This window comes from Vipera ursinii (assembly GCF_947247035.1).
Source record: "Vipera ursinii genome assembly, chromosome: 3".
NCBI lineage: Eukaryota > Metazoa > Chordata > Lepidosauria > Squamata > Viperidae > Vipera > Vipera ursinii.
Window position 1 is genome coordinate 86,832,212 of NC_139516.1, and position 12,469 is coordinate 86,844,680.

The 12,469-nt window shown below is 37.1% G+C and overlaps 1 protein-coding gene across 1 annotated transcript in view; it reads left to right on the forward strand.

Moving 5' to 3' along the window:
* Nucleotides 1–753: 753 nt before the first annotated feature.
* Nucleotides 754–12,469, forward strand: part of ABCA4 (ATP binding cassette subfamily A member 4) — a gene marked incomplete at its 5' end in the record, with an annotated part of 116,519 nt that continues 104,803 nt past the window's right edge. The window contains 2 exons of the mRNA XM_083360249.1: nt 754–819; nt 9,762–9,855. Coding sequence (XP_083216375.1) covers nt 754–819; nt 9,762–9,855 — 160 coding nt within the window. The remainder of the gene's footprint in view (nt 820–9,761; nt 9,856–12,469) is intronic.

Sequence of the window (12,469 nt, forward strand, 5' to 3'; positions counted from 1 at the left end):
GAAGGTCGGCAGTTTGGCGGGTTGAATCCCGAGTGCCACGTAACAGTGAGCGCCTGTTACTCGTCCCAGCTTCTGCCAACCTAGCAGTTCGAAAGCACGTAAAAATGCAAGTAGAACAATAGGGACCACTACAGTGGGAAGGTAACAGCGTTCCGTGCGCCTTTGGCGTCTAGTCATGCCGGCCACATGACCACGGAGACATCCTTGGACAAGTGCTGGCTCTTCAGCTTTGAAATGGAGATGAGCACTGGCCCCTAGAGTCGGAAACGACTAGCACGCATGTGCGGGGGAACCTTTACCTTTACCTTTTAAGTCGTCTTCTTAGTGCATAATGAAAACTATAACATAAGAGTAGGTTAACCTATTAACCAGTTGATTATTCTGCAATCTAGTGCTCCCACCCTCCCACCCTCCCACCCTCCATACCAGTCTGAAGTAAAGTGAGGGTGAAGGTGATCCAGGTGGGTCATCTGACAGATGGAAAAAAAATCCTACCCCAAACATAGCATAAACTATTTTAGAAAAAAGATCAAGAGTAAGTCAATTCTGGAACCCTGTAGTTTTGTGACTGGGTTCAGGTACAGATTTAAAAATTTCAATTCAGCAGCTTCTTGCCCACATCTGCTTGCTAACCAATTCATTTATTTTTAGGATTCAGAGGCTTATGTGAGAAGATAATAGCAACATATTTTTGGTCTCCAGACATCAAATGATTTTTGGTCTTCAAATTTGCGATGCTTTCACTGCCTCAGAATGAGTTTCTTCAGACAGGTTAGACTTCTTCTATGGAAAAACTGGATACTCCGAAAACGGCAAAAAGTAAGCATTTAATGCATCTCTACAAAAGATAAAACAGATATGTATGCTTCAAATTCTTTTAGAGAATTAGATTCAAATGCCCTTTATACAGCTAGTCCTTGACTTACAACAGTTCACTTAGTAATCATTCAAAATTACAATGGCACTGGAAAAAGTGACTTATGACCGCACTTATGACGGTTCAGTATCCCAGGGGTCATGTGATCACCTTCTGCAACCTGACAAGAAAAGTCAAGGGGGAAACCAGATTCACTTCATAATAGTGTTAACAACTGCAGTGATTCACTTAACAAATTTTGGGGGAAAGTTATAAAATGGGCCAAAACCAACTTAACAAATTTCTCAGTTAGCAACATAAATTTCTGGGTCAATTTTGGTCATAAGTTGAGGTTTCCCTGTATTCTATTAGAGTCAGTATATAACAGGGCAACAAGAAGAAATGAATCTCTCTAGAATTTTATACACTGATACATTGAAGTTGGGTGGATTCAGTCTTCTTTCTAGGCAAGGCCTTCTGTAACAAATTAATTTAATACATCTGAACTATTCTAAACTTCAAATTAAAATATATGATCACAAAAGCACATCTCATTTTACCTTTAAAATACATTTTAAAGGTAAAATGAGATGTGCTTTTGTGATCATATATTTTAATTTGAAGTTTAGAATAGTTCAGATGTATTAAATTAATTTGTTACAGAAGGCCTTGCCTAGAAAGAAGACTGAATCCACCCAACTTCAATGTATCAGTGTAGAAAATTCTAGAGAGATTCATTTCTTCTTGTTGCCCTGTTATATACTGACTCTAATAGAACACAGGGCTGGAAGATAAAAATAGCCAGTGGACTTTTCCTACAGGAAGCAACTGTCCAAAGATTTAAATCTTTTCATCTGCTGTGGTTCTTCAAAGAGCAGGAGTTTGTTATGCAAGTGTCTCTAGTCCAAAGCACACTATATCATTTGAAGGCTATAGATTAAACCATAGGATTTGAGTGAGTAGGTAAATGGTCCAGCTGGGTAATTAAACTTATCTTGAAATTGACAAAGTCTTTGGATAATTGGATATTTTCAATATATATTTCATACTTTACAGAAGTGCATTAACAGTGGTTTATTGTACTTTTACTGGGGTGAAGGGAAGAGAAAGGTGGCTTGGGAGAAGGGAAAGAATTTCTATCTTGTGGACTGAATGACAAAATATTATTTTTGATTGATTGATTTAAAACATTTATATAGCTGCCCATCTTCCAACTAACTCCAGATGGCTCCCAATCAAAAGTTTAAACAACATATAAAACTGTATTAAAGCTATAAAATGAAAAAGATTAGAACATTAAAAACAATAACAATGTTTAAACTGCAATCAAAGCAGTGAAGGATAAAACTGGCAAATCTTACCTGGAAAAGAAATGATGACTACAGATGCAGGCCAGAGGGAAGAGAGTGGGACTACACTTTTGGACACACTCATACCTCACTTAGAAACAGCATCTCACCAATTCATTTTTAAAAAGAGGCTATGAGGCAGTGCAACTTTACACATCTTGTTGCTACAGTGAAACCTCCTCAATTCAATTTTGAATACAAAGTGGTGGCAGAACAATGATTAAAATTGGGATGGAGCTAACGGAATAACTCATTCACTAGTTATTGTATTTTCTTGGCATAGATAAGACTGGCCAATAGAGTACCCTTACCTACTACTGAAGATGTTCTGATCTACTGGATTTGTAGTATGAAATTTACACTAGCCGAGAAACTGATTTTGAAGAGAGGCAAGTTGAAAACTCTGCTCTTTAGTTTTATTATCCTGGACATTTCCACTCTTTTGATCAATCTACATTTATCCCCACCGCTGTCCCACAGTCCAAACATCCTGAAGCTTTTCTAAGGGTTGGGTGGAGAAAATTAAAGCCTGAGGCCAACTGCTCTTTCTTAGGTTTCCTTTAAGCCAAATCTAATAAACCACCCTACTCTGAAAATTAAGAGCAAAACATTTTAAAATATGAGACTGTTATTTTGAACTCTGGAAAAACCGAATGCTGAAGGAACCAAACATGAATAGTGTAGTCTTATGCATGTTTATTGTCACTGTCTTCAACTTCATGGTTACTGGAAAGAAAATGCCCTGGATGCCCAACCTAGTCCTATGCCAATGATGGCCAACCTATGACGCACATGTCGAAGGTGATATGGCAGCATTCACTCACACCCAACTGTAGCTATTCTTGAAAAACATGCATGATTTTCAGAGGCAAAAATGGGGAGTGATCTCACGCAGCCTCCATAGCCTCCAGAAATCACAGAAAGGGTCACGCTCTTTTTTTTTAAAAAAAAAGGTTTTTATTGATTTTTTCCCCATACATTCAATAGTATTTATTCAACAAACGTGCTGTCTGAGTTTGCATTCGCTAATACATATTTAGTTCCTAATCCTTTATTCTTTCCTCTAGCCCAGGGGTCGGCAACCTCGGCTCTTTTATGACTCATGGACTTCAACTCCCAGAATTCCTGAGCCAGCTATGCTGGCTCAGGAATTCTGGGAGTTGAAGTCCACGAGTCATAAAAGAGCCGAGGTTGCCGACCCCTGCTCTAGCCATTGATAAAATAAGTCCCAAGTCTGATAATATTCCATTTCTTCTTTTTCTTTCAGTCTCAGAGTCAGTCTATCCATCTCTTGCGCATTCTAATATTTTTTTAATTATTTCTTCATCTGATGGTATTCCTTCATTTTCCCAATATTGCGCAAATATAATTCTTGCTGCTGTTGTAACATGCAAAGTCAAATTTGTTTTGTTTACCTGTCTTTTCTGGCATTATACCTAATAAAAAAAGTTCAGGTTTAAAATCTATGTGTTCTCCCAACATGTTTTCTAGCCAGGCATGTATCTTTTTCCAGTAACTCTTTGCTTTGGCACATGTCCACCAAACATGGTAATAAGTGCCTGACTTATGTTTGCATTTCCAACATCTATCTGACATTGTCAGTTTATGATTTCTTTTCCATAAATTTTGCCATTTTTCTAATTCTATATTATATCCAAAAATTTTTTGCCCATTTCATCATTGTTTCTTTAACTTGTTCGCTTTCCATTTTCAAAGTTAATAACAAATTATAAATTTTCTTAATTAGTTTCTCATCAGAAGTTAACAATATCTTATCAAACAAAGTTTGCTCCTTATAAAATCCATACGGTTTAACATCTTTATCATATCTAGCCTGCATCTGTAAATGTGCCCACCATGATAAATTGATACCCTGATTTTCCATTTCTTGTTTAGATTTTAAATTCCCTTCAGAGTTTAGAATATCTCTGTAATTAAATTTGGGTGTACAAATGCTTTCTTTCATTGTTGACAATCACCCTGGAATTTTCAGGTATATTTTACATTTTATTTTTTCCCATGTTGTTAATAATGCATTTCTTATATAGTGATTTTGGAAGTATTTATGAATTTTATTTTTCCCGTACCATAAGAAAGCATGCCACCCCAATTATAAATCATGCCCCTCCAGATATAACAATCTTTTGTTTCTAAGAATTATCCATTCTTTTACCCATGTTAATACAGATGCTTGATAATATAAAACCCACTCTGGTAAACCAAAACCTCCATTTTCCTTGGTATCTTGTAACATTTTCATCTTAATTCTAGCTTTCTTTCCTTGCCAAATAAATTTCAAAATTAATGAATTTAAATCTTCAAAGAATTTTTTCTCAAGTTTTATAGGTATTATTTGGAATAGGAATAAGATTTTCGGTAATATATTCATTTTCACTGTAGCAATTCTTCCTAATATTGGTAATTGGAAGTTTTTCCATTTTTCCAAATCTACTCTTATTTGATTCAACAGTTTTGTATAGTTATCTTCTTTTATCGTTGAACATCTTGCTGTTAAGTATATTCCCAGATATTTGACCTTTTTAACTATTTGTAATTCTATTTTTTCCAATATTTGTTTTGTTTTTGTTTTTTGTTTATCTGAAAGATTTTTAACTATTGGTTTTTTTCTCTGTTTATTTTCAGTCCTGTAACATACAGTTTCTTATAGTATTCTTTAATAATAATAATAATAATAATAATAATAATAATAATAATAATAATAATAATAATGATGATGTACCTTTTCTTATCTCAAAGTTCTCTGTATAATCTCCATTCACAATCACTTTTGGTGTTTGTTTATTGTATATTGTTTTAATCAGTGCTTTTTCTGTAAAAAAAAAAAAAGGTGCCGGAACTCACACACATCATACAACCCGTGTTGCTTACCCTACAAGCTTCCATCCCAAAAAAGGTGCCAAAACTCCGTTCTGGGTGTTCTATGACAAAAAAGCCCTGGTTTTAATCATATTTATAACGTTTTGTACAAAGTCCATTATTTTTAATTGCTGAATCATAAGTTGCCAGGAAACATTATTAAATGCCTTTTGGGCATCTAAGATATTAGTACCAATTGTTTCCCTGGATGTAAATCATAATATTCCAATACATCCATTATCACTCTTAAATTATTTTTGATTTGTCTCTTTGATAAAAACCATTTTGGTCTGAAGGTACATATTCAGTTAAGAATCTTTTCAGTCTCTCTGCTATTATTGAAGTAAAAATTTTATAATCCACATTTAATAACAATATTAGTCTGTAATTTTTTTATTATTGAAGTAAAAATTTTATAATCCACATTTAATAACAATATCAGTCTGTAATTTTTTATCTGTGTCAAGTCTGAATCTTCTTTTGGTATTAAGGTAATATTTGCTCCTATCCATGTATTTGGGAGCTTAGCCTCCAACAGAAGTTCATTGCAAACGTCTTTCAATGGTTCACTTAATATATCTTGTAAAGGTTTATATAGGTCCGCTGGTATTCCATCTGGCCCCAATGTTTTCTCATTTTTTTGTCTTCTTATGGCCTCTGTTATTTCCATCATTGTTATTTTTTCCTCTAACATAGTCTTACAAGTTTCTGAAATTTTTGGAAGATTATTTTCTTCCAGATATTGAATCATTCTCTCACTTGGAATTTCTTCTGTAACATACAGTTTCTTATAGTATTCTTTAATAATAATAATAATAATAATAATAATAATAATAATAATAATAATAATAATAAGAAGAAGAAGAAGAAGAAGAAGAGGAGGAGGAGGAGGAGGAGGAGGAGGAGGAGGAGGAGGAGGAGGAGGAGGAGGAGGAAGGAAGGGAGGGACCTTGGAGGTCATCTAGTCCAACCCCCTGCTCAGGCAGGAAACCCTATACCATTTCAGACAAATGGCTGGCCAGTCTCTTCTTAAAAACTTCCAGTGTTGGAGCATTCACCACTTCTGGAGGCAGGTTAGTTGTTCTAACTGTCAGGAAGTTTCTCCTTCGTTCTAGGTTGCTTCTCTCCTTCACAAGTTTCTATCCGTTGCTACTTGTCCTGCTTTCAGGTGCTTTGGAGAATAGCTTGACTCCCTCTTCTTTGTGGCAGCCCCTGAGATATTGGAACACTGCTATCATGTCACCCCTCACCCTTCTCTTCATTAAACTGCACATACCCAAGTCCAGCAACCGTTCCCTATATGTTTTAGCCTCCAGTCCCCCAATAATCTTTGTTGCTCTTCTCTGTACTCTTTCTAGAGTCTCGACATCTTTTTTACATCATGGTGACCAAAACTGGATGCAGTATTCCAGATGTGGCCTTACCAAGGCATTGTAAAGTGGTATTAGTACCTCACGTGATCTTGATTTTATCCCTCTGTTAATGCAGCCTAACACTGTGTTGGCTTTTTTGGTAGCTGCAGCACACTGCTCGCTCATATTTAAGTGATTGTCCACTAGGACTCCGAGATCTCTCTCACAGTTACTACTATTGAGCAAGGTACCACCAATACTATATCTGTGCATTTGATTTTTCCTGCCTAAATGTAGAACCTTACTTTTTTCACCATTGAATTTCATTTTGTTAGATAGTGCCCAGTGTTTGAGTCTGTCCAGATCCTCCTGTATCTTAAGCCTATCTTCTGGAGTATTGGCTATTCCTGCCAGCTTGGTGTCGTCTGCAAATTTGATGAGTTCCCCATCTATCCCCTCATCCAAATCGTTGATGAAGATGTTGAAGAGCACTGGGCCCAAAACAGAGCCCTGGGGCACCCCACTACACACTTCCTTCCATGTACATGCAGTTCCATTGAGGACCACACCCTGAGTACGGCCTGTCAGCCAGCTGCGAATCCATCTGGTGGTGATGCTATCTAACCAACATTTTTCTATCTTATCAAGTAGTAGGTTGTGATCTACTTTATCAAATGCCTTACTGAAGTCCAAGTAAATTATATCTACAGCATTCTTCTAGTCCACTAGTTTTGTCACTTGGTCAAAGAATGCAATAAGATTTGTCTGGCATGATCTGTTTTTGACAAACCCATGTTGGCTTTTAGTGATAACTTTGTTGGCATCAAGGTGTTAGCTGATTTGTTGTTTGATTATCTTTTCCAGAATCTTCCCAGGTATTGAGGTCAGGCTGATAGGTCTGTAGTTTCCTGGATCTATTTTTTTCCCTTTTTTGAATATGGGAACTACATCAGCTCTCTTCCAGTCCTCTGGTAGTTCTCCAGTGCTCCAGGATCTTTGAAAAATATAGTTCAGTGGTTCTGAGATCACGTCTGCCAGTTCCTTGAGAACCTTGGGGTGTAATCCATCTGGTCCCAGTGATTTGAACTCGTCTAGGCTGGACAGGTGCTCACTTACCATTTTCTTGCCTATCTTAACTTTTGTTTCTATTCTGTTTTTTATGGCACTGGTTTTGGTAGGTTGGACTGTTTTTTCCCTTTGTGTAAAGACAGATGCAAAAAACGAGTTAAATAGTTCTGCTTTCTCCCTGTTGCTTGTCACCTTCTTGCCACTTTCCCCCACTAATGGACCAATCATTTCCTTAACTTTTTTCTTGTTTTTTATATGTTGAAAGAAGCTTTTTTGTTATTTTTGACTTTGGTTGCAAGCCTTAGTTCATTTTGAGCCTTAGCTTCCCTCACTTCATCTTTGCAGGCGCGGGCTATTTGCTGATGTTCTGCCTTAGTTATGTGCCCCTCTTTCCACTTCTTATACTTGTCCTTTTTATCTTTCAGTTTATCAGAGAGTTCTTTATGCAGCCATGCTGGTTTCTTTTGAAAGCTGTTATTTTTCTTCTTTGTTGGTATTGTGCTAGACTGGGCCTTTATTATCTCACTTTTCAAAATTTCCCAAGCTTCCTGAGTTATTTTCCCCTTTAGGATTCTCATCCATGGAATTCTTCCCAAGGTCTCTCTAAGTTTATTGAAATTAGCTCTTTTAAAGTCCAAGACTCTACTTTGGCTGTATTCTATTGCTTGTCCTTCCATAATGTTGAATTCCAATATTGCATGATCGCTTCCCCCCAAGGTTCCTGTGGCTTCGACACTTTCTATCATTTCATCTCTGTTAGTGAGAATTAAATCCAATATGGCTAATCCCCTAGTTCCCTTCTCTACTTTTTGGGAGAGAAAGTTGTCTGCTAGGTTTTTCAGGAATCTGTTAGATCTTCCACTTGGTGCAGAATTTGTCTCCCATTTGATATCAGGGTAATTAAAGTCCCCCATTACTATTACATTACTATTATCTTTTTTATTTCTTCATTTTTAAATTGTAGGCAACCTTTTTCATCTACTAAATTATTTATCAGTTTCTTCTCCTTCTGTTTTTTAAGTTTATAAGCTAGCCATCATCCTGGTTTGTTTGCATTTTCAAAAAAGTTTTGTTTTGCTCTTTTTATTTGCTGTGCCAATTTTTCTGAATCCAACAAATTTAATTTATGTTTTATTGTTTCCATTTCTCTTTTCAGAATCTTCTTTTGCAGATTCATTTGCAGTTCTGATTATAACTTTTCAAATTTTTCTCTTAACAATATATACATTTTTGCCATGTATGTTATAGCTATACTTCTACAGCTTTGACTGTATCCCATGCATTTTGTAATGGTGTGTCTTCTTTTTTGTTTTCTTTGAAGAAAAATTCAATTTCTTTTTTTTTGCTAGTTCTATAAATTCTCTTTCTTTTAACATAGATTGATTCAAAGTCCATCTTGGGATTTTTTGGTATTCTTCTCCATGTCACTTTTAAGGGGTTGTGATCTGCCCATGTGCCTGGTTCTATCTCAATCTTCTGCATACTTGTCCTCAATTCAGAGGGTCAGCTCTTGCAAGGCTTCTGGAGCCTCTGAAAATCGTGCAAAAACAGGCTGTGCTTTCACATGGTTTTTGGAGGCTGCAGAGGTTTCAGAAGAGCATTCTCTGAAGTCACTTGAAGAACAAAGGCCACAGGCAATCAACAGCCTCAGGTAGGCCTCAGGGGCCTGTCAACAAAAAGAGAACAACTCCTGAAGATAACCAGTGCACAACAGATCCTTGGGAATGCTGGGCCATGAGGGCAATGGCACCATTCTCCACAGCTTGTGTACTTTTTGAGTGGCAGCGGTGGTAGTAGGACTTACGTTGAGGCCCAGGCTTCTACTTCAGGCCCAGCCTTGCTGCTGCCCCTGAGTGCCACAGTTCACCCTAAATTGGAGGGAGAGATACACTGGTCAAGTTAGGCATTTTCCGAACTTTTGACATGCCACGCCCAAGGGGTTCACCATCATTGTCCTACATGTATATATTTGGAAATATTTTTTTACTAAGCATGTAGAATTTTAGCACTGAAAACATGAAAGCTGAAACGATTGCTACTGTGAAAACAGTCCAAAATAAAACACCAAATAAGATGCTTAAAAAGCCAGACAATATTTGATTTTAAGGCTATGATTTCCAGACGGAGAACATGAGAACAAAAAGCTGGACATGTCCTCCTTTTTGGGGGGATGATCTAAACCTAAGTCAGATGGAATGAAAGCCATTTCTCAAACAGTGTATGGAATCGATGCATGTAATTGTGTTTCTTTTTTTCCAGCTTCGTCTGCTGGTTGAACTTCTATGGCCTGTTTCTTTATTTCTTGTGCTGGTATGGCTGAGGAAAGTTACTCCAGTCTACCACAAACATGAATGTAAGAGTGTGTTATTTATATGATTTTTTTTAAAGGAAGGATAGGCTCCTGCTTGGTGAAATTTAAATCAAATCAAAAGTAACTTGGTATCCAGAAGATATTAGGTTTCTACTTTGCAGGTTGAATAGAATCTGGTACTTTCACTTAAGAAAGAAGTAGGATATCAAAGCTTCTGCTATTCTCAATCTCAAATTTAAATTTGAGGGGGGAGGGAAATCAAGGGTTGACCAGCCTTTGACTCTCCAGATGGAAAAAGGATAGGAGATGACATCATCCAGAAAGCATTTCCATGCTTGATTTGTTGCTGCCTTGGGAATTCATGAAGATGCTAACATAATGATATTCCCAATTTAGGTCATACTTTTCTTCCAGTCTTAACCTGGCTATGCCATGGTTCACACCTCACTCACTTCTTCACGAGTCCATTTGAAACTTTAACTTCTGTTTTCCTCACAACGCAGAGAACAAGACACATAAAACTAGGCTTCTCAATTTCTGTTTTTTCTTCAGCTGATAAATAGAGGAGTGCAAAAACTATATTGCTCCAGAAATCCCCTCCCACCAGCTGCTTTAGGTTATGGAAAACCCAAAAATTATCCCACCCACCGCCAGTCCCCTATTACATGTATGTGCATGCCCTTGTGTTTCCAATACACACTGAAGAAAAAAAACAATTCTTTTAGCTGAAAAAGCAGCAGTTACAAAGAAATGGCTGGAAAAACATTAGGCTACTATTCTTCTGTTGCAGTTAAACCCAGACTTCCTCGCAGGCTTGTTATGGGGATAAAATGATTAAAATAAAATAACTGAGATCCAGTGTAAGGGACATCTGGGTTCTAGTCCACCCTCATAGGATAACTTTGGAACAGTTACTATCTCTCAGCCCAATCTATTTCACATATTTGTTGTTGTGAGGAAAAATTGGAGGAAGCACCATATATACCCTTTTGAGCTCAGCATGTAAATCCAATAAAATAAAGATGACAGGGTACCTTCATGTATGTACAGTCAAGCATTCTTATTATAGTAAAAAATACAAGAAATAAAACCACTTGCTCAGCAGTGATGATGAAATGAAAGCAGGTTAGCATTTTTGCATCAAACAGACTTTTCTCAGTGCAAGAATCCATGGTTACATAGCTGGCATCAGTTGGAATGGAGACGAGTGAATGATGTAGTCTAGCATTGACTATGTCACCACATCATAGTTTGGTAATGAAACATCTGCAACAAAACAACCATGGTCAGAGAGCACCAAGGATCCCACATGATACAGTCTAAAGCAGGGTTCTTCAAACTTGGCCCTTTTATGACTTGTGGACTTCAACTCCCAGATGTCCTCAGCCAGGCATGCTGGCTGAAGAATTCTGGGAGTTGAAGTCCACAAGTCATAAAAGGGCCAAGTTTGAAGACCCCTGGTCTAAAGAGTTTACAAATTAGAATTATCATAGCTGAACTGCAAAGCTCTGAAAGAGTACAACAAAAAATTAAAATATCTCTTTGATGCCGTCTAGTGGTGTCTTGATTTTTTTTTGCAGCTCCAATACAGGTAGTCCTTGACTTACAACCATTTATTTAGTGACTGTTTGAAGTTGCAACGGCACAGAAAAAAGTGACTTATGACTGTTTTTCACACTTATGACCCTAGCGGCATCCCCATAGTCACGCGATCAAAATTCAGATGCTTGGCAATAGAGTCATATCTATGACAGTTGTAATATTCCAGGTCCTGTGATCAAATTTTGTCACCTTTTGACAAACAAAATTGATGGGAGATTCACTTAACAAACATGTTACTAACTTAACAACTGCAGTGATTCATTTAACAACTGTGGCAAGAAAAGTCATAAAATGAGACAAAACTTACCTAACAACTGTCTCGCTTAGCAACCGAAATTCAGGGGTCTACCTGAATGAGAGAGAGCCACTATGCACGCACAGGATGTTGAAGTTTACATGGGGTGCTGGTGAATGGATAGTGAGAAATCTTGTTCTGAAAAAACATTCAGCCTCTATTCAACAGCATCTACACTCATCCCCATCTCGGGATTTGCTTGCTCTTCTAAGAGTGAAACAGTCAAAACTCCAGCCCCATCCAAAAACTGAGCCATTTCTACCCACCCGAGCTTATGGAAGCAATTTTGCATACTAGTTATTGGCAGTTTAGGACATAGCATATAAGTATTGCTTTTTTTTTATTGAAAAGTTTTAAGATACAATTTTCCTTTAAAAAACCCCCCTTCCCCCTCCCTCCTCCCCCCCCTACCTCCCCCCCTCCCCCCCTCCCTCCTCCCCCCCTACCTCCCCCCCTCCCCCCCCCGACTTCCCAGAGCTAAATACAAGGTATATATAAAAAAAAGCAAACATAAACAACCATATACTAACAACTATAAATTCTAAAATCCATCACTCTCTAGCTTATATAGGATAAAACAAACCTTAGCAATATTAAATATATATAAAAAACTAAAAGAAAAAAAGAAACACTCTCTAGCTTATATAGGATAAAACAAACCTTAATAGTATTAAATATATATTAAAAACAAAAAAAAGGAAAAAAACCCCAAGATAGAAAGAGAAAAAGAAAAAGAAAAAAAGGAAAAAAGAGTTATTC